This window comes from Rattus norvegicus, chromosome 2 (assembly GCF_036323735.1).
Source record: "Rattus norvegicus strain BN/NHsdMcwi chromosome 2, GRCr8, whole genome shotgun sequence".
Taxonomy (NCBI): domain Eukaryota; kingdom Metazoa; phylum Chordata; class Mammalia; order Rodentia; family Muridae; genus Rattus; species Rattus norvegicus.
This window is the reverse complement of record NC_086020.1, coordinates 153,974,671-153,994,441: the sequence shown is the minus strand read 5'-3', so window position 1 is coordinate 153,994,441 and position 19,771 is coordinate 153,974,671. Positions and strand designations below refer to the sequence as shown.

Sequence of the window (19,771 nt, the reverse complement as noted above, 5' to 3'; positions counted from 1 at the left end):
TAATGATCAAAGAATATATGCCTATGGGAAAATTATCACGCCATGTCTCCTTTGAAAACCAACAAAATCTGGCACCTTGATCTTCCCAATAGTTGTATCTCTTTAAGGGTCTATGCAGGATCCCTGGAGAAACATATAAATTGGGCCACATATAGCACACTATATGACAATCTCTAAATGACATATAATTTGTATGTGTTCCCTATAAAATCACTGCTGCTAAGAGACACATGTCTTTTTAATACTTGTTTGATTTCTATAGAAGACAGATCAAAAGGGAAAAGGTATGTTTACATATTCTGTAACTGCTATGATTAAAAGAGTATCACAGTGAAGCAGTTATTAAGGTGCCTTGAGATTTGACTGTAATTATGTAAAGTTATATTATTATGTAGGAAAAAGGAGATTAAGTTATCTATCGAAATTTTGCTCTATCATGTCAAATTATATAAAATATTATTTAAAATCAAGCCTTTTACTATGGAGATGGCTCAGTTGGAAAAATGCTTGCCTTGTGAGTACAGGGCCTGGGCTGGATCCTGAATACCTACATAAAAGAGATAAGTGTGGTGGTGTGTGTTTATGATTCACGTTTGGGGACAGGGACACTGACAAGTATCTGGGGCTGGCTAACCAGACAACTTAAGTTTAATGGGTGAGCATTAGACCAATGAGAGGCCTTTTTTGAAAAATAAGTGGATGACAACTGAGGAACCAACACTGGAGATTGTCCAGGGGCCTCTACATACATGTGCACATGAACCCATACACAAATGTGCACTGGTTACATAAATGCACACATAGAAAATGAAATAAAAGTATTTGCAATATGACAACTTCCCAGTGCTGTTATTGGTTTCCTAAACCATGCATAAGAGGGCCATTTTAACTCATACATGCTCAATTAATTTTAGTTATCAAATGAATGACCACATTTAAAAAATGTAATGACCAATTAAGGACATAATACAAAAATCAGTAAAATTAACAAGCATATATTATCGTTAGCTAGTGAAGTGTGAGCATAATTTTACTCCTTAGAAAATACTGAGATTTTTTTGATGTTGTTTTCCTTGATAAAAATTATGAATTAAGCTCTCTATATTCTTATAAACTTCGCCCCCAACTTCTATACAGATAGGTTAGTGCTTGAATCCCAGAGTAAAAAGGCTGACTGGATTCTTAAATGGTGTAAGTAAAGGAGGAGCAACTGAGTTATTACCACCTTGCTCAGGAATACATGTCTAATGAATTTTGAGAACATCAATTACTCTAGTTTTCAAAACAGTAAATGTACTTTTTTAGTGTACAAAGAATCTCTCGTTAAGCATCGACAAGACAGAAATAGGCAACATTAAAAATGTAAAGAGAAAGGACATATAAATTATAATAAATTATATGTGTGATATGGAACAAACCCTATACCACATGCAGAAATTACAATAAAATTCATGTACATTAGCAATTTAAAATATTTTCTTGAAATGAAACTGATTATTCCTGTTCTTTTTAAAAGTAATAATTTCTTATAAAATACTAATGGTATATATGTATGTATGTATAAGTAATTTAGTTTTGAGATAGGGTCTTTTACCCTAGAGTCCAAGACCTCAAAGTCACCGCAATTCTCCTGCCTCACCCCCTAGGATTTCTGGATCAGAGGTATGAGCCTGTTATGAGGGGCATAAGATGTACCATGCCTGGATCACTAATATAGCTTTATTATTTTCTAAGCTAGCTAATTCTATAGCACATTATAAAATTTGGGAAATACTATACTTTGATTCACGCCACTCTACTGTGGTGTCAGCAGACATTGGATGTGTTTTATTTTAAGATCTTACTTTTGTGTACTGAACTAAGTGACAGAACCAGTTCATAACTGTTGGGGATTGATTCTAATGCTTTGTCTTAATTCGGCTCCAAAAATCACACAGAAATCTGCATGTCCAGACGCTGAAGGTCCCTGACCACAACTGGTTTTTGATTAATCAATAAAGAGTCAATGGCTAATGGCTGGGCAGGGTGAAAGATGTAAGACTTTTAAGACTCCAGGGCAAGAAATGCAGGAGGAAGAAGGAATTCCGCTATGAGAGGGGCATAAGATGTACCATGCCATGAAGGGGAAGCAGAAATATCAGAATTAAGAGTCAGGAAAGCGGGCCCCAGGGGCCATTGCCTTGACTGGGTCTCAGATGTTAACTCAGGAATATTGGAGGGGAGTGTGTGCTAGCTGTGGAGAGGTTTAGAAATGCCCAACCATTGAGCTAGTAGGCATATTAAAAATAATGCTCTGTGTGTGTGTGTGTGTGTGTGTGTGTGTGTGTGTGTGTGTGTGTGTGTGTGTATGTCCTTTATTTGTGAATCCAGAACTCTTGGGCAGGTGCATTGAGCTCAGAGCGGTTTAACAATTCACTGCTACACAGAACCATCACCATGGTAAGTATGCAAGGGTTTATGAACTTACACTGTAGATAAATGTAGTGTATCTATTATTAAAAATACTATATTTGAGTCAGTTGTATTTATACATTGTCATATCAAAATAATTGAGAAAGTAAAATCAGCATGGGTTTTTTTTTTTTTTTTTTTCGGAGCTGGGAACAGAACCCGGGGCCTTGCGCTTGCTAGGCAAGTGCTCTACCACTGAGCTAAACCCCCAACCCCTTGAGCATGGGTTTTAAAGTTAGTACATCTTAAAGAGTTTTATATAGACAGTTAACCAATTTAACCACATTGTTGAACATCAAAATTTTATTCCTAAAGTATGAACAATGTAAAGCTAAAACTTACAAGATTATTCATATTCAGAAGAAAGCTGCAAAGTACACACTGATTTAACAACAGGAGATTGGTCTTTTGTATATTATCTAGCACCATGCCATGACTCTGTTAAAATAACCAACTAAACAAATGAAATGCACGGCTATTTATTTTTTGGTGATTTTCACAGGTGATCCTTTGACATTGAGTTTGTCCACAAAAATGTTTGCTCTTCTTCCACTCTCAATGGTTGAATTTCGATGAATTTTCTCTCTAAGAAATATACATATGACTATTAATACCATTTATAAATACTCAATGGTTTATAAGTCACTGCAAATAAGTTAAAAGCCACTGTAGTTTAGAGTTTTATCTGCAAAGTTCCTTATTAACTCTAGACAATTACTTTATTGAACATCATACAAGAAAGTAGAAGCTATTTTTCCTAAGATTTACTGAATCACTTGCAGCTTAAACAATGTCAAAAATGGTGGCCATAGCGGTAGTTATACTCACAGCTCCTGAATTGTGCCACCCAAGTGTCAAAGTGAATCGATAGTCACACATACCCAATAGTTAACATGTTGGCCAGCACACTATCACGTGGTAATTCACTTCTGAAAATTCTACTGGATAGAACTACTGAGCGAAAAATGCAGCTGCTAGGGCCATAGATTTACAGAACATCTGAAGTGAACATACTTTCTTTAACTGGGACCTAGATTTTGTGTTTGATCAATGTTCAATGTAAGACAAATATTATCAAAAAGTTAGAGACAAGTTTTAAAGTCTTGTTATAGAATGTATTCAGGCTCTAAATTCCTAAGCAAGTACTTTCAAAGATACTAGGCCAGCTCGTGGACTTTTACACAAGGCTTCCGAATCACAGGGCATCCATTCGTCCAGGAGGCCTTCTCCCATCCCACACTCTTGGAGCCTAGGCTGGATTTCTGTTTCAAGAAACTTGAAGTTTCTCCCAAGAACTTGGGAGTCAAGTCATGGGTCCCAAGAATTAACTTCAGAATATGTACTAAATATATAAAAGCTATACATTTTAATATGTGGTTTCAACAAAACTTCCCAGTTATTCTAAAAGCAATTTCAAAGATGAAAGTTTTTATAAAATTTAAAATTTTTATAAAATATCTAGTGCATATGAAATACCAAATTATATTAATTACTTACTCAATATTATTACATATTATGAAAGCACTTAAAATTCATTTATAATTAAATGCTGAATTTTGACTTGGGAAGAAAGTTAAGTTTTAAAAATACAAAACCTTTTCTCTTATACTGTCTATATAAATATCTAAACCTTGTGTGAAGTGGACGACTTTAAAAATTTACACTAGGAACTGTTTATAATATATATTATAGCATATACAATTTCTTTAAGATTGTTGATATCAAATTTTTCCTGGTAATAAAGTACAATTCTAAAATACTATTTGTTGGTTTTCAGAAACAAAGTTTGATTTGTATGGACTATGTAGATTAAATATACAGTTCCTTATATCATAATCGATACACCTTGGATATTCTTAAGAACCTGATAAGAGGTAAAGTTACACAACTCTTTTAGTGTTGTGTTTGTGTATGAGGATGAGAGTACATATGTGTTGGTGTGTATGTGCATCTATAGAGGTCATAACAGTTTTGGTTACCGTTGTTTAGGCTTTGACTTGCATGGTAAGCTGGGTATCAGTCACTTCTTCCTCGGTGTTGGGATTATAGCTGCGTGCTACTATGTCAGGCTACTTTCTTTTTTTAATTAAGTTTTGAGGATTAAACATACTGATTGTCCGGCAAAACCTTTACTGAATGAGCTATCTCTCCAACCTAACCTCCATAACTTGTAAATCTCTTTAAAAGCATGTTTTTAGAAATAGCCTTTACCTCCTTTTGAGTTCCCGTGACCCTAGATGCTCATGATCCACGTTTCGCATTCCAGTGTTTCCTGATCGGCCAATAGGCTTGTACTTCAGAACTTCATTTTGCCACTCATCGTCGAAAGCATGAGCATCGCCTATATTAAATATCAAAATCAAGGGAACAAGTACTTAGGTTTCTTCTGTTAGTTTTGCCTTGGGCCATTACACACCTCATGAAGCCTAGCCTTACAACAGGCAGAAGCTTCTGCAACATTCCCTTTCTTATTCCCCTCATATTCACTCTCTGGTTACTGACAATATGGTTTTCAACTTGTCTTCTTGATTATCCTATTCTGTATGGACTAGATGATTCAAGTATACTCATTTATGAAATCTCTTTTCGAATCACCTCATAATGACCATGATGCTCTGAATCATTTCACAGAGACCATAATGCCCTCTATGTTCTTGGACACTTCTTCAGAAGCTTGCATTTTTATTCAGCTCTTCATGTTCCTAATGACTTCTTACCTTGGTGTCAGTTTCCTTACAAGTTGTGATATCATGACGTCATAAACTAACTGCCATAAAAACAATACATAGATGCATTTTAGATTACCTTTATAAAAACATCTCAAATTTGATTTTTCCAACATATTGACCATTACAAAACCCTCAGTGTATATATATCTACATACATATATGTATATATAACTTATCTTTTAAATTATATGTATATGTGAGTGAGGATAAGCACATACAAGTGCTGGTGCCCTTGGAGGCCAGAGGCATCTCTCTGGAGCTGTAGTTAAAAGTACTTGTGAGCCACCTGATGATGCATCCCACACAGGGTGACCCTGGAACCCTGACTAGGGCCTCCAAGGGATTTAAGAAATGGCAAGTAGACTCACAAACAGAAAGCTGGGATCAGAAGGGGTATAAGCACCAACTACCCCCAAACAACCACCTAGAACCTCACTGGTTTTACTGAGCAGCACAGTGGGAGGGGTTAGCTAGAGGTGTACAAGAGGCACCTGTAGACAAGTAGTCTGAATCTACAAAGACATCCAGGAGAAGGAAGCTGATGTTGCTAGCTTTTGGACACACTGTAAACATTCAAACTTAGACGTGAGGAAGAAGGCTTTGCCAATTCCTAAGCTGACCCATATAGGGAATGCTTTTGCCAATTTCTCATCGGTCTGAGGCCTTGGTCCTTGTCATGGCTGTACCCACATCAATGATATACATTCATTTAGGACTTCACTCATTTAGGGCTTCCTTCTGCTCTCTACATAGTGGGACTCGAACTAGGGTCCTCTGTAAGAGTAGAATGTAGTCTTAATGACTAACCCATCACTCTAGGCGACTCTTAATAAGATCACAATTATTATAATAAAGAAAGGTCAAGTTATTTGGCTTTCTCTTATGGCATAAGAATACTTTATTATAGTTATTATTATTATTTTTTTATTAACTTGAGTATTTCTTATTTACATTTCGAATGTTATTCCCTTTCCCGGTTTCCAGGCAAACATCCCCCTAATCCCTCCCCCTCCCCTTCTTTATGGGTGTTCCCCTCCCCACCCTCCCCCCATTGCCGCCCTCCCCCCAACAATCACGTTCACTGAGGGTTCAGTCTTAGCAGGACCAAGGGCTTCCCCTTCCACTGGTGCTCTTACTAGGATATTCATTGTTACCTATGAGGTCAGAGCCCAGGGTCAGTCCATGTATAGTCTTTAGGTAGTGGCTTAGTCCCTGGAAGCTCTGGTTGCTTGGCATTGTTGTACATATGGGGTCTCGAATCCCATAGTTATTATTTCTATATGTGTGTTTGTGCATGTGTTTTGGCCTATACAACAACTTCTAAGAGTAGGTTCTCTCTCTCACCAGGTAAGACCTTAAAGGTTAAACTTGAGCTGTTAGATTTGGTAATAATTACCACTTAACCCGCCCATAAGAGTAATTTTTAGCTAATTCAAATATAATTTCTTTTTCTGAATGATGAATTACTTTTTAAGCTCTTTACTATGATAAAACATTATTCAAAGTACTTTCTGAAAATTTAAGATACATGTACTGACATTTCAATATAATTCAATTTTAATTAAAGCATAAAAGCTTGATTAATGTGTATTTGGACAAAATGAATACTTTGTCAATTAATAAAGTTAGTAATTTTAATATAATTTAAAATATAATGACAAAAGTTAGGCACTGGAAGGGTTTAAATGCATTAAAGAATGAATACAAATATTTAGAAAACAAAGATTTGCTTAGTATTAAGTATATTATCTTATATGTACTAGAAATTAAAATTATCTGTACAAACTGTAGAAGTTATAATCTATTTACAATGAAACTTTTAGGTAACCATTTAGAATACCATTGAAAAATAATAGGTTTTTGCAGTTATAATGGTGGGATAATTGAGCACAGTATGAACAAATAGCAAAGTAATCAAGTTGAAAAGATGTTTATACATGCCTAAAACTATTAAAAAGAAATTCATCAAAATTTGAGTGGTACCTTGGGATTGAAGTTATGATTGATTTTTTTATTGGATATTTAAAATTTTTTTTTCTTTTTTTTTTTTTTTTTCAGAGCTGGGGACCAAACCCAGGGCTTTGCGCTTGCCTAGTGCTCTACCACTGAGCTAAATCCCCAACCCTAAATTTACATTTCAAATGTTATTCCCTTTCCCAGTTTCCCAGACATAAGCCCCATATCCCATCAGCTTCCCCTTCTTTTATAAGGTTGTTCACCTCCCCATTCACCCCCGCCTTCCAACCCTCCCAAAATTCCCTTACACTCGGGATCCAACCTTAGCAGGACCCAGGGCTTCTCCTTTCTTTGGTGCCCAATAAGGCCATCCTCTACTACATATGCAGATCCATGGGTCAGTCTTTGGGTAGTGGTTTAGTCCCTGGAAGCTCTGGTGGGTTGGCATTGTTATTCTTACGGGGATGCAAGCCCCTTCAACTCTTTCAATCCTTTCTCTAATTCCTCCAACAGGGGTCCTGTTCTCAGTTCAGTGGTCTGCAGCTAATATTCATCTTTGTATTGGACATGCTCTGAATGTGTCTCTCAGGAGACATCTATATCCAGTTCCTGTCAGCATGCACTTAGCTTCATCAATCTAATCTAGTTTTGGTATATATATATATACCAAATATATATACCATATATATATATGGGCTACATGTGGGGCAGGCTTTGAATGCCTGCTCCTTCAGTGTCTGCTCCAAACTTTGCCTCCATATCCCTTCCTATGAATATTTTTGTTCCCCCTTTTAAGAAGGACTGAAGCATCCACACTTTGGTCATCCTTCTTCTTGAGCTTCAAGTGGTCTGTGGATTGTACCTTGGGTAATTCAAGGTTTTGGGTTAATATCCACTTATCACTGAGTGCATACCATGTATGTTTTTCTGTAATTGGGTTAGCTCACTCAAGATGATATTTTTTAGTTCAATCCATTTGCCTACTAATTTCATGAAGTCATTGTTTTTGAGAGTTGAGTAGTACTCCATTGTATAGATGTACCACATTTTCTGTATCCATTCCTCTGTTGAAGAGCTTCTGGCTATTATAAATAAGGCTGCTATGAACATAGTGGAGCATGCGTCTTTGCTGTATGTTGGAGCATCTTATGGGTATATGCCCAGGAGTGGTATAGCTGGGTCCTCAGGTAGTGCAATGTTTTCTGAGGAACCTCCATACTGATTTCCAGAGTGGTTGTACCAGTTTGCAATCCCACCAACAGTGGAGGAGTGTTCCTCTTTCTCCACATCCTCACCAGCATCTGTTGTCATTTGTTTTTGATCTTAGCCATTCTGACTGGTGTGAGGTGGAATCTCAGGGTTGTTTTGATTTCTATTTCCCTGATGACTAAGGATGTTGAACATTTCTTTAGGTACTTCTCAGCCATTTGACATTCCTCAGCTGAGAATTCTTTGTTTAGCTCTGTACCCCATTTCTAATAGGGTTATTTGATTCTCTGGAGTCTAACTTTTGAGTTTTTTGTATATTTTGGATATTAGCCCTCTATCAGATGTAGGATTAGTAAAGATCTTTTTCCAATCTGATGGTTGCCGTTTTGTCCTAATGACAGTGTCTTTTGCCTTACAGAAGCTTTGCAGTTTTATGAGGTCTCATTTGTCAATTCTTGATCTTAGAGCATGAGCCATTGGTGTTTTGTTCAGGAAATTTTCCCCAGTGCCCATGTGTTCGAGACTCTTCCCCACTTTTTCTTCTATTAGTTTGAGTGTGTCTGGTTTGATGTGGAGGTCCTTGATCCACTTGGACTCAAGTTTTTTACAGGGTAATAAAAATGGATTGATTTGAATTCTTCTACATGCTGACTTCCAGTTGAACAAGCACCATTTGTTGAAAATGCTATCTTTTTTCCATTGGATGGTTTTAGCTCCTTTGTCAAAGATCAAGTGACCATAGGTGTGTGGATTCATTTCTGGGTCTTCAATTCTATTCCACTGATCTAGCTGCCTGTCTCTGTACCAATACCATGCAGTTTTTAATCACTATTGCTCTGTAATACTGCTTGAGGTCAGGGATGGTGATTCCCCCAGAAGTTCTTTCATTGTTGAGGATAGTTTTCACTATCTTGTTTTTGTTTGTTTATTTTTTTCTTATTCCAAATGAATTTGAAAATTGTCTCTTTGGACCATTTACTTGGAAAGTTGTTTTTCAGCCTTTTACTCTGAGGTGTATTTCCCGTATGCAGCTGAATACAGGGTCCTCATTGCGTATCCAGTTTGATAATCTGTGTCTTTTTATTGGGGAATCGAGTCCATTGATGTTAAGACATATTAAGGAATAGAGATTGTTGCTTCCTGTTATTTTCATTGTTAGAGGTGGAATTATGTTTGTGTGTCTCTCTTCTCTAGGTTTTTGTTGCAAGATTAGTTTCTTGCTTTTTCTAGAGTGTAGTTTTCCTCCTTGTATTGGAGTTTTCCATCTATTATCCTTTGTAGGGCTAGATTTGTAGAAAGACATTGTGTAAATTTGGTTTTGTCATGAAATATCTTGGTTTCTCCATCTATGTTAATTGAGAGTTTTTGCTGGATATAGTAGCCCGAGGTTGGTATTTGTGTTCTCTTAGGGTCTGTGTAACATCTGCCCAGGATCTTCTGGCCTTCATAGTCTCTGGTGAGAAGTCTGGTGTAATTCTGATAGGTCTGCCTTTAAATGTTACTTGATCTTTTCCCCTTACTGCTTTTAATATTCTTTGTTTTGTGCATTTGGTGTTTTGACTATTATGTGACGGGAGGAGTTTCTTTTGTGTTCCAATCTATTTGGAGTTCTGTAGGCTTCTTGTATGCTTATGGGCATCTCTTTCTTTAGGTTAGTGAAGTTTTTTCTTTAATTTTGTTGAAGATATTTATTAGCCCGTTAGGTTGGGAGTCTTCACTCTCTTCAATACCTATTATCCTTAGGTTTGATCTTCTCATTGTGTCCTGCATTTCCTGCATGTTTTGGGTTAGGAGCTTTTTGTGTTTTACATTATCTTTGACAGTTGTGTCAATGTTTTCTGTGGTATCTCCTGCCCCTGAGAGTCTCTCTTCTATCTCTTGTATTCTGTTGGTGATGCTTGTGTCTATGACTCCTGATCTCTTCCCTAGGTTTCCTATTTCTAGGGTTGTCTCCCTTTGTGCTTTCTTTTTTGTTTCTATTTCCATTTTTAAATCCTGGATGGTTTTGTTCAATTCCTTTACCTGCTAGGTTGTGTTTTCCTGTAATTCTTTCAGGGATTTTTGTGTTTCCTCTTCAAGGGCTTCTACTTGTTTACTTGTGTTGTCCTTTATTTTTTTAAGGGAGTTATTTATGTCCTTCTTAAAGTCCTCCATCATCATCATTAAATGTGATTTTATATTTAAATCTTGCTTTTCCAGTGTGTTTGGCTATCCAGTATTTTCTTTGGTGGGAGAGTTGGGCTCTGATGATGCCAAGTAGTCTTGGTTTCTGTTGCTTAGGTTCCTGTGCTTGCCTCTTGCCATTGGATTGTCTCTGGTGTTAGCTTGTCTTGCTGTGTATGACAGTGGCTTTTGTGTCAGCACTGCTGTAGTCCTGTTTTCTTTTAACTGGATCTGGGAACAGGGAGTTCTCAGGTGTGTAGGCACTCTTGTCGGCTTTCAGCTCCCAGTGCAGGCAGAATCCGAAAGGGAGTCCGGCCTCTGACTGCTCCTAGCCTGTGCCCAAGGAGAACAGATGGCACTAGGTGATTTCCTCTTGGGTCAGGACTGTGAGCAGAGAGTAGTCTCCTCTGAGTTCTCCAGGAGTGTCCACACTTCTGAGGTCCAGCTCTCCCTCCCACGGGATTTGGGTGCAGGCAGCTGTGTGACCAGTTCAGTTTAGTCTATGACTGACATTTATTTGTTCCTTTAAACTTTTTATTTGATGCTTGACAATCAAAAAATTAAAAAGGTCATTTTGCCTATTGATATTACTAAAAAAAACCCTCAAAATCTTTAATTTTATCATCTTATAAGAAACCAGATTGGTATCTCAGATTAACAAACTGTACTTTGTTATAAAAATGTATATTAGATGATAGAACCACAATTGTATAATTTTGATAAAAATTTCCTACACATTCTTTGTAAGCTATCTGAATAAAAATTAAAATCCATGAAATTCTAGAAATGTAGCTGCTATTTCAACTACTTTCGACAATTATGTGTATGTGTGTGTATGTATGTGTGTGTGTGTGTGTGTGTGTGTGTGTGTGTGTGTGTGTGTGGTGACTTACTTTCATTCATATTGATGAACTCCTGGTCGACCTCTTCATCTCCAGTCTTGTTGTTCTTTGACTTTCTAATGACATGAGCTCGGTCATGGATATGATGACCGACAGCCATTCTTTCTAGTCCACTGTCAGAATCTCTTATCGCTTTTCTGGTTTCTTTTACCTTTAAAAGTACAGTGAAATTTATTTAGTTAATACTTATCTATTTCAGAATGGATTCTATTTTATATTCTTCAGGGTCTGTTTATGAAGTAAGGCCACGGGCTTGCTGCCTCCAATGTCCATTATTTTGTATAATTAATGAGTAACTATACACATGATGTGGTAATAAAATCACTAATATTTCTTCAACTATTTACAACTTAATCTTTTCTAAGTCATAATAAAATATTAAAACAATGTTATACAAAACTTGGTTACATAAATAAATTATAAAAAATAAGAGTAAGTTATATAAAATCTTCAACATTGTCTTTGACAATGTGTAATGGATAGAAGCCAATAAATGTAATTACTCACTGCTTATGTTGAAGGGCTTGGGTCTCATGACGCCTACCTACCAACTCCAAAGATTATTAATATGATTTTCATGTGGCATCTATAATAGTTTACTTTAAGACTTCACTATATTCAGCAAACTAAAATGGCAGTGAATTTGCTAAACAATGCAAAGAGATCACCAACAGGTATGTTTGTATGTCAAAATTGAAATTCAGAATTACTTTATAGTCATTATTCAGTGATTCTAAAATCTTACTGTAATCTGCAAGGTAATAGAAAAATGGGAATTTTCATATCAGTTTGTAGAAGCCAAGAATTTTCATTACTATGGGTCAGTATTTAAAAATTTGTTTTTCCTCCCTGTTGCTTAATTCCCAGAAATAATGACTGAGAGTAATTATTTATTAATAAATGCCTAGACCATAAACTTCAGCTGGTTCTCTGACCTGCTCTTAAGGTATTATCCCTTTTATTCTAACCTTGGTTTAGCAGCATGGCCAGCCGGGTTCCTTTCATCCTCTTCCTACATCCATCTCCACAGAGCTCTTGGGGCAAAGATCCCCTGATGTCTATTCTAAGTTCAAGGTTTCCATAGTGATGAGCACCTTATCACCTTGCCTCCCTCCTGTCCCTAACACTGTTAGACAAGATATATTTTCTATAACTTCCTAAAACACTAAGAATATTTAAAAAATTCCTCAATGCCAGGCATGATAGTTCCTACCAGCAATTTCACACTTTGAGACTGAAGCAGGAGTGGGGCAGTTTGAAGCCAGATGAGGCTATCCAATAAGACTTCATCTAAAACACAACAGTAATAAGCACTTACTCCTCCTGGAGCCCTACGGGTTTGAGTTGCAGCCTGGAAAACCTTTGGTGGTTCATCTCCTACTTTGGAATAGGTCATAACAGAGGAAGAACAAAACGAATGCCCATTTGGATCCATTGAAAGCTGGCCCTAGAGACAAAGGAAATTGTAAATTAAGATTCTAGTCAAATATGAACGTTGAATGCCAAGAAGCAATACTATTAGCTGTATAGTGATGCAAATGGAACCTGGTGTCCTAATCTACTTTCATTTTTAGTGCTAATTTCTACTTCTCCTGTAAGGAATGATTATGTGACTCACATAATCTGCGTTTGTGTGGCTTAAATTTAAATAAAGATGCTAGAGTCCCTTAGGCAGAGGCTGTTTCCTCTAACAGCCTTGCCAACCAAGATCAGGTTATTAGGTATGTACCAGGGACTTTCATGCTTTCGTTGGGTACCAAATTGATAGATTTTTGGCATTGTTAAATAATCCACAGAATTCCAACGGTCATTGGAATAAAATAGGTCACCTTCAGATTAAACCAAGTTACTTGTTTTGATCCTACTATTATAAGTAGAGCAGTAGAAGTATTAGTAATTGTTTAAAACATTTAGAGTGTATGGATCTAATCTAGCATATAAACCGTTTCTGTTTTCAGAAAATTTTAATACTAAAATTCAGTTGCTAGCATCCAATGAGTTTTTGAAAAGGTAATGATAAAACATGTAAATTTATAGAAAATGTTCATTTACAACAGGCTCAGAAGAATATATTGAGGTTGTATTTTTTTAATTGTATAAGTTTACTAATGCGACTTTTCAGACTTATAGGTTGTGAAATAGGTGAGAATATAATTATAAGATTTTTATTGACTAGAAAATATCATCCTGAGTGAAATAACCCAATCACAAAGAAAAACACATGGTATGCACTCACTGATAAGTGGATATTAGCCCCAAAGCTCAGATTACCCAATCCACAGACCACACGAAGCTCAAGAAGAAGGACGACCAAAGTGTGGATGCTTCAGTCCTTCTTAGAAGGGGTAAAAATATTCATAGGAGGAGATATGAGACAAGGTTTGGAGCAGAGACTGAAGGAAAGGCCATTCAGAGCCTGCACCATCTGTGGATCCAGCCCATATACATACAGTCACCAAACCCAGAGAGATTGCTGATCCCAAGAAGTGTATGCTGACAGGAGCCTGATATAGTTGTTTCCTGAGAGGCTCTGCCAGAGCATGACAAATACAGAGGCAAATGCTTACAGCCAACCATTGAACTGAGAACGAGGTCCCCATAGGAGAAGTTAGAGAAAAAAATTGAAGGAGCTGAAGGGGTTTGCAACCCCATAAGAACAACAATATCAACTAACTGGAGCTCCCAGGGACTAAACCACCACCCAAAGAGTACACAGACAGACCCATGGCTCCAGCTGCATATGTAGCAGAGGATGGCCTTCTTGGGTACCAAAGGGAGGAGAAGCCCTTGGTCCTGCCAAGGCTGGACCCCCCATTATAGGGGAATGTCAGGGCGGGGAGACGGAAAGGGGTGGGTAGTTGGGTGGGGTAAAGAAGATAACATTTAAAATGTAAATAAAAAATCCAATAAAAAAAGAAAATATCAGCAAGCTGATATAATATCTTGATATAATATAATACTTAAACATTTGTTTCAGGTACAAATTATTTAAGTATTGTATGTGTTAATCATATTAGTTTTTTTTTGCTATTTAACTACAGTTAAAGATGTTTGAAAGTCACTATAATACAAGATACCAATAACTAAGATTAATGTTCTCATCAGTTTATTTTTAGTACTTACAAAGTTTCTTTGTAACTCCTGTATACTGTTTCTCATATTTACCATCATCCGATCCATTGTCTGAAAAGGGTTGACATCTGCATGCTACAGGATATTAGGAGGTATATTAATTACATCAAGGATGTAAATAAATCTTCCCAAAACAGATGAAAAAATTTCCCAACTTACTGTAAGATAATCATGCAGTAATCAACTAGAGAAAATAATTTAAGGAATATACAATAAGAGTTATTTGATAAAGAAAAAGAAGCATACACAAAATCTCAAACAGCCAACATAAATTAGAGAATTTCGCTGCATACACATACAAATTATACTCCTACGTATACATATTATACATAAACACATGCTTTGTGTATATAAATATTGTATATAGCATCTCTTGGCTTTCTTAAACCAGAGTTCTCCTTTTCCTCCAAGCTTTTCTTATCATCTCACTAATCCTTATGGTTTCAAAAGTCTTCTCTAGGGAGATGCCTCGGAAGGCGCATACTGCTCTTACTTACATGGGACCCGAGCTCAGCTCCCAGAAGCCAAGCAGCTCTGTACTGTCTATAGCTCTACCTCCAGGTCCCAAGTGTCTGACTCTCTCTCTGGCCCCCATGGGTACCGAATTCATGAGTACAACACCCCCCTCCCGACATAAACACGTAATTAATTTTTTAAAAGTCATCTCTGATTGAACCTTACCATTACAAACGTTTTAGGCTGTGGGTGTGTGTGTCCTGTGGGTGTGTGTGTCCTGTGGGTTTGTGTGTCCTGGGGGTGTGTGTGTCCTGTGGGTGTGTGTGTCCTGGGGGTATGTGTGTGTCCTGTGGGGGTGTGTGTCCTGGGGGTGTGTGTGTCCTGGGGGTGGTGTGTCCTGTGGGGGTGTGTGTCCTGTGGGGGTGTGTGTCCTGTGGGGGTGTGTGTCCTGTGGGGGTGTGTGTCCTGTGGGTGTGTGTCCTGTGGGGGTGTGTCCTGTGGGGGGTGTGTCCTGTGGGGGGGTGTGTCCTGTGGGTGTGTGTGTCCTGTGGGTGTGTGTGTCCTGTGGGTGTATGTGTTCTGGGGGTGTGTGTGTCCTGTGGGTGGGTGTGTTCTGGGGGTGTGTGTGTCCTGTGGGTGTGTATGTCCTGTGGGTGGGTGTGTCCTGTGGGGGTGTGTGTTTGTATGTACCACAGTGGGAACTTGCTCAGTACTACTATCTTTGTGATACACTGCTTGTTTTCTGTCACGTGTCCTTCAGGAAGGAAAAATGTTACATCTCAGACTTCATAAATGCCGATAACTCAGATCTAATGCAAAGGAATGAAAAGAGGCTTTTCATGAGACTATAATACAAATATTCTAAATTCACCGTGTTCCAATCCTTAGATTACTCTTCGGTGTTAGAAACTAGTAAGGCAGATCAAAGTTAAAATGTGACAAGGTCTGCTAGAGAATAGCTACGCTTGTGTAGGAAGCAAGACAAAACAAAAATTCTTTGGCAACAAAGTCAGAGAAAAGTTTTCCAAATATTGTACATTGTCACCTGGAGAGTGTCGGTGGAGAATTATCATGCTCATGTGGAAGTCCAGCTTTCAAATACAATTATTGAGTCTCTTTGGAAATCAAGCGAATGTTCCCTTAATACCTATTTTTCCATTTTTGGAGATTGATATTATACATTTTGATTAATTTACTGTAACCATCTTGATAGAAATGAAAATATTCTAAAATAAGGTATCTGTGCCTCTCTGGCTACTGAAATAATCATCAATAAATTGTATTTTCTGCAGGAATTTCATGGTGAGAAAATAAAAAGGTTGAAGCCTGGCACTGGCCAGTGGAGGAACATGTCTCCCAGAGAAAGATATCACATAATTATGACTTCTTGTCAGATCTGGCAGGAGAGAGTATTGACCAGGACTGCCTACTTATAACACATCTTCCCTGTAGTCCATCAAAATCTCACAAAACAACCCTGAGGATGGAGTTGTGCAGGTCTCTGAATAGATCTCTTAGTTCTTCCCAAGGTGGTGACATCAAATACATCTATCTTTTCTATCTCAGCTGCTCACTATTGTCCGTTTAATGGCCCACTGAAGATCAGCGGGTAAGCCTGGCTTGCTAGTGCTATCAGCCCAGGTTCTGACCCTAACAACTCTGGTAAGTACGTTAGAAAACCCACGCCAGAAACATAATTTGGATTATAAAATTCTTGCTTTAATAAAAGTTCCTTAAATATTAAAAAAGAAAGAAAGAAAAGGAAAGAAAAGCCACACCTAAGCACGCAGGTACAGGTAACAGCGGTCTCCAGTACAAAGCCTAAAAGCCACTATGGAAGTTAGTGAGATGCACACAAACTCACTCTGCTTGAGTTAATGAAAGTGTCTGTTAAAAAAAAATGTAGCTAAAGTAATTTTCTCATGACACGAACCATTCCGCCAAACCTCCCAAAAGGCACAAGAGAAAAATTTGTTGCCTAAAGAGAGACAAACAAAACAAAACAAACAAACAATAAATTTTGGTTGCATTTAAGTATCATCATTACAGAACTTTTTAATAAAAAATGCTCAGTGCGTACTTTTAAAATTATCTGCTTATCAGTCATTGTATCTGCCTGGCCAGAAAATAAAGAATTCACAGTACTACTAAAAATATGTCTATTTAAATAAGGAAGTTGAAAGAAAAAGTCTTTGCTATAGACCAAGACAAAGTATAATGACCAGGATTAAAACGTTTTCTTTTGCTATTGCATTTCTTAAAGATCAGCTACTCCTCCCATAGCCAATCAAAACAAAAATAGTTAATCACCTTATTATCATCTTATCACTTATCGTATAAGTAGACAGTGTTTGGTTTCACCCGGGGACAAGGGACTGAAGTTCATGTTTTACATAGCGAAGCACACCTGGCCTCCAGGTTCTCCCAGCATCTTTCAGTCCCTACCTGGCATACTCTGCCCCCAACCCTAAACTTTCCAGCCCAGGGGGCTGTCCTTTCCTCGGAGGCTCTTCCCTATATAATCCAGATATTTTGGTCTCTCTGTCTTCTTCTCTTTTTCTCTTTCTGTTTCCCCTCTCTCCCCGTCTTCCCATGGTGATTCCTCTGGCCTCAATCCTTGGGGCCAGTGAACTTGCCTGAGAGCAGTGTCCCAATAATCCTGCCTTTATTATAATAGAAGGTGGCTTGAATTGGCTCATTTCACAGTGGAGACATAACCTATAAGATAGTGCCGAAACCCAGGAGGAGTCCAGTTCCCAGCTCAATGGCCCAGGACTTTCCTGGCCAGGTGGGAACCACTTCTGTCCCTCTGTCTTTCTGTGCTGGATACATTTCTCAGGACTTCATGAGTTCCCATCGTCAGCTAGTCTATTAGGGTCCAGGACCCACCAGGCTCTTTCCACTGGGTCTTCCCAGCTCATTTGTTATAAAGGACACCATAATTGTCCATGACTACTACTTCCTGTTGACATTGGGGTACAATTTTGCCTTGGGGTGTGGTTGAAAAGCTGGAGTGTTGCCTCCTGAAATGTTCAGGAAGGTTGTTTCATTGCTGTCCGGGTTCTGTGGCCCATCTGCGACTAGGATGTGAGTGTATAGACGGAGAGGCTGTGGGGAACTGTTTTGAAGCTTTTCTGGATGCAGGCTCTGAGAGAGCACCTGGATGTCAGAAGGTATGAGTTTAGGGAGAAACATCCAACGTGCATCCAACATGTTTATGTTCTAAATATACATAATTTTATAATTATCACTGTACAGATATTTTAATTTGATGTCATCCCATTTGTCCAATTTTGCTTTTGTTGAGCACTAGGCATATTTCAAGTGTTCAACAGATATGTGAGCCTGTCCTCTACCTGAAGACAGAGGCACAAAGTAGACCAAAACACAAGCCCTTATTCACTAGAGACAGAAAGCACCCCCATTCTCATTCTCTCTCCCTCCCAGCCCGAGCATGCACACGTATGTATACACACACACACACACACACACACACACACACACACACACACACACACACACACGGAATTACCAGTCTATCAAAACTATGAGAAATAAATGTCTGATGTTTAAAAGTCATTCAGTCTAAAGTAATTTGTTTTATCAGCCCAATTATACAGGAAGATAAGGGACCAATAATTTTAGATTTAAATTTAAATATTGGTCCTGGACTTTCTATATATTCAGAATTACCTTCCTACTTGACTTTTTAATTTAATCATGACATTTATACAAGCACATTTCTTCTATGTGTTTTTCTCTTGATTTAAAGAAATTTTGGCAAGATGAATACAAATGGTTTGAAATAATGAATCTTGCCAACTACAGTTTCACAGAAGCATTATCTCTTTATTTGGCTACATATTTTTCATTCCAGTTTCTGTTACACATTTAGTGCTTTTAGTAAAAGTGTCTGTGAAAGTGACATTTATTTCTGTTTCAATAGGTGACCAATAAACTTAGAGCTGATTTGTATAAACATCTTCAGTGCATTTCCAGCTGGATTATACACAGGCTCATTTGTATGCTTACATGTAAGGTAAGAAGACTGCTTTCTCTTGCTCCTTCAAGAAGGCTATAAGTAGCTTACTTATGCATATAAATCCAAAGAGATACATGCTTTCTATAGTTATAAAAAGTATGATACAAAGAGTATTTTAATACTCAAATAATTTTCAATACTTACAACAAATGTGCTCTTGCATTGTCAATTTTTTCTGGTGTTAATCTTTAACGTTTTCAAAATTTTTAACTTTTATGAAAATTAATTAAATTATATGTATGTAATATGTATGTAGCATTAATTTACAATTTTATACATATAGCACTTATAAATGACATTATTTACTAATGAAAAGGAAAGTAACTTAAGTGTGATTACTTTTATTTGAAATGGCACATGTAGTTTTATTTATCAGGTTTTATGATGATCCAAACTATTTTGTTTTCTTTAAGTTTATTGCTTAGAAAATATGAAAATATTTTTCTAGAGTAACTTAGAATTCTTTTAGTAATTTAGAATTGATCAACCATGTTTACTGAATTCTAAATATATTTCAATTGCCAAGATCCATTTTAATAAATTCCTATGGATTTATTATTCTGTAATTGCCATTCCTGAGGCTGAAAAATAAAAGAGGTGAAACCCAAAATAGTTAACACATATATTAAACTTCGCCTTTTCATTTGTTGAATGTTTTTACCCTCCTATCCTGATGAGAATAGGCAGCTATATAAGTTGTGGTGGTCTGAAACTGTTTAGCCCAGGGAGTG

General features: G+C 37.3%; 1 protein-coding gene across 4 annotated transcripts in view; it reads right to left on the bottom strand.

Moving 5' to 3' along the window:
* Positions 1–2,736: 2,736 nt before the first annotated feature.
* Mlf1 (myeloid leukemia factor 1) overlaps positions 2,737–19,771 on the bottom strand; it is a 33,646-nt gene continuing 16,611 nt past the window's right edge. Inside the window, exons 3-8 of one of the 4 annotated variants that reach the window (NM_001107680.1) lie at positions 16,932–16,976; positions 14,534–14,617; positions 12,729–12,857; positions 11,402–11,561; positions 4,663–4,792; positions 2,739–3,036 (exon numbers count right to left, since the gene is read on the bottom strand). In NM_001107680.1, coding sequence (NP_001101150.1) covers positions 2,931–3,036; positions 4,663–4,792; positions 11,402–11,561; positions 12,729–12,857; positions 14,534–14,617; positions 16,932–16,976 — 654 coding nt within the window. In that variant the 3' untranslated portion in view covers positions 2,739–2,930. Of the gene's footprint in view, positions 3,037–4,662; positions 4,793–11,401; positions 11,562–12,728; positions 12,858–14,533; positions 14,618–16,931; positions 16,977–19,771 lie in introns of all 4 variants that reach the window. The other 3 variants (XM_006232477.5, XM_063281801.1, XM_006232479.5) reach the window with 3 other exon arrangements.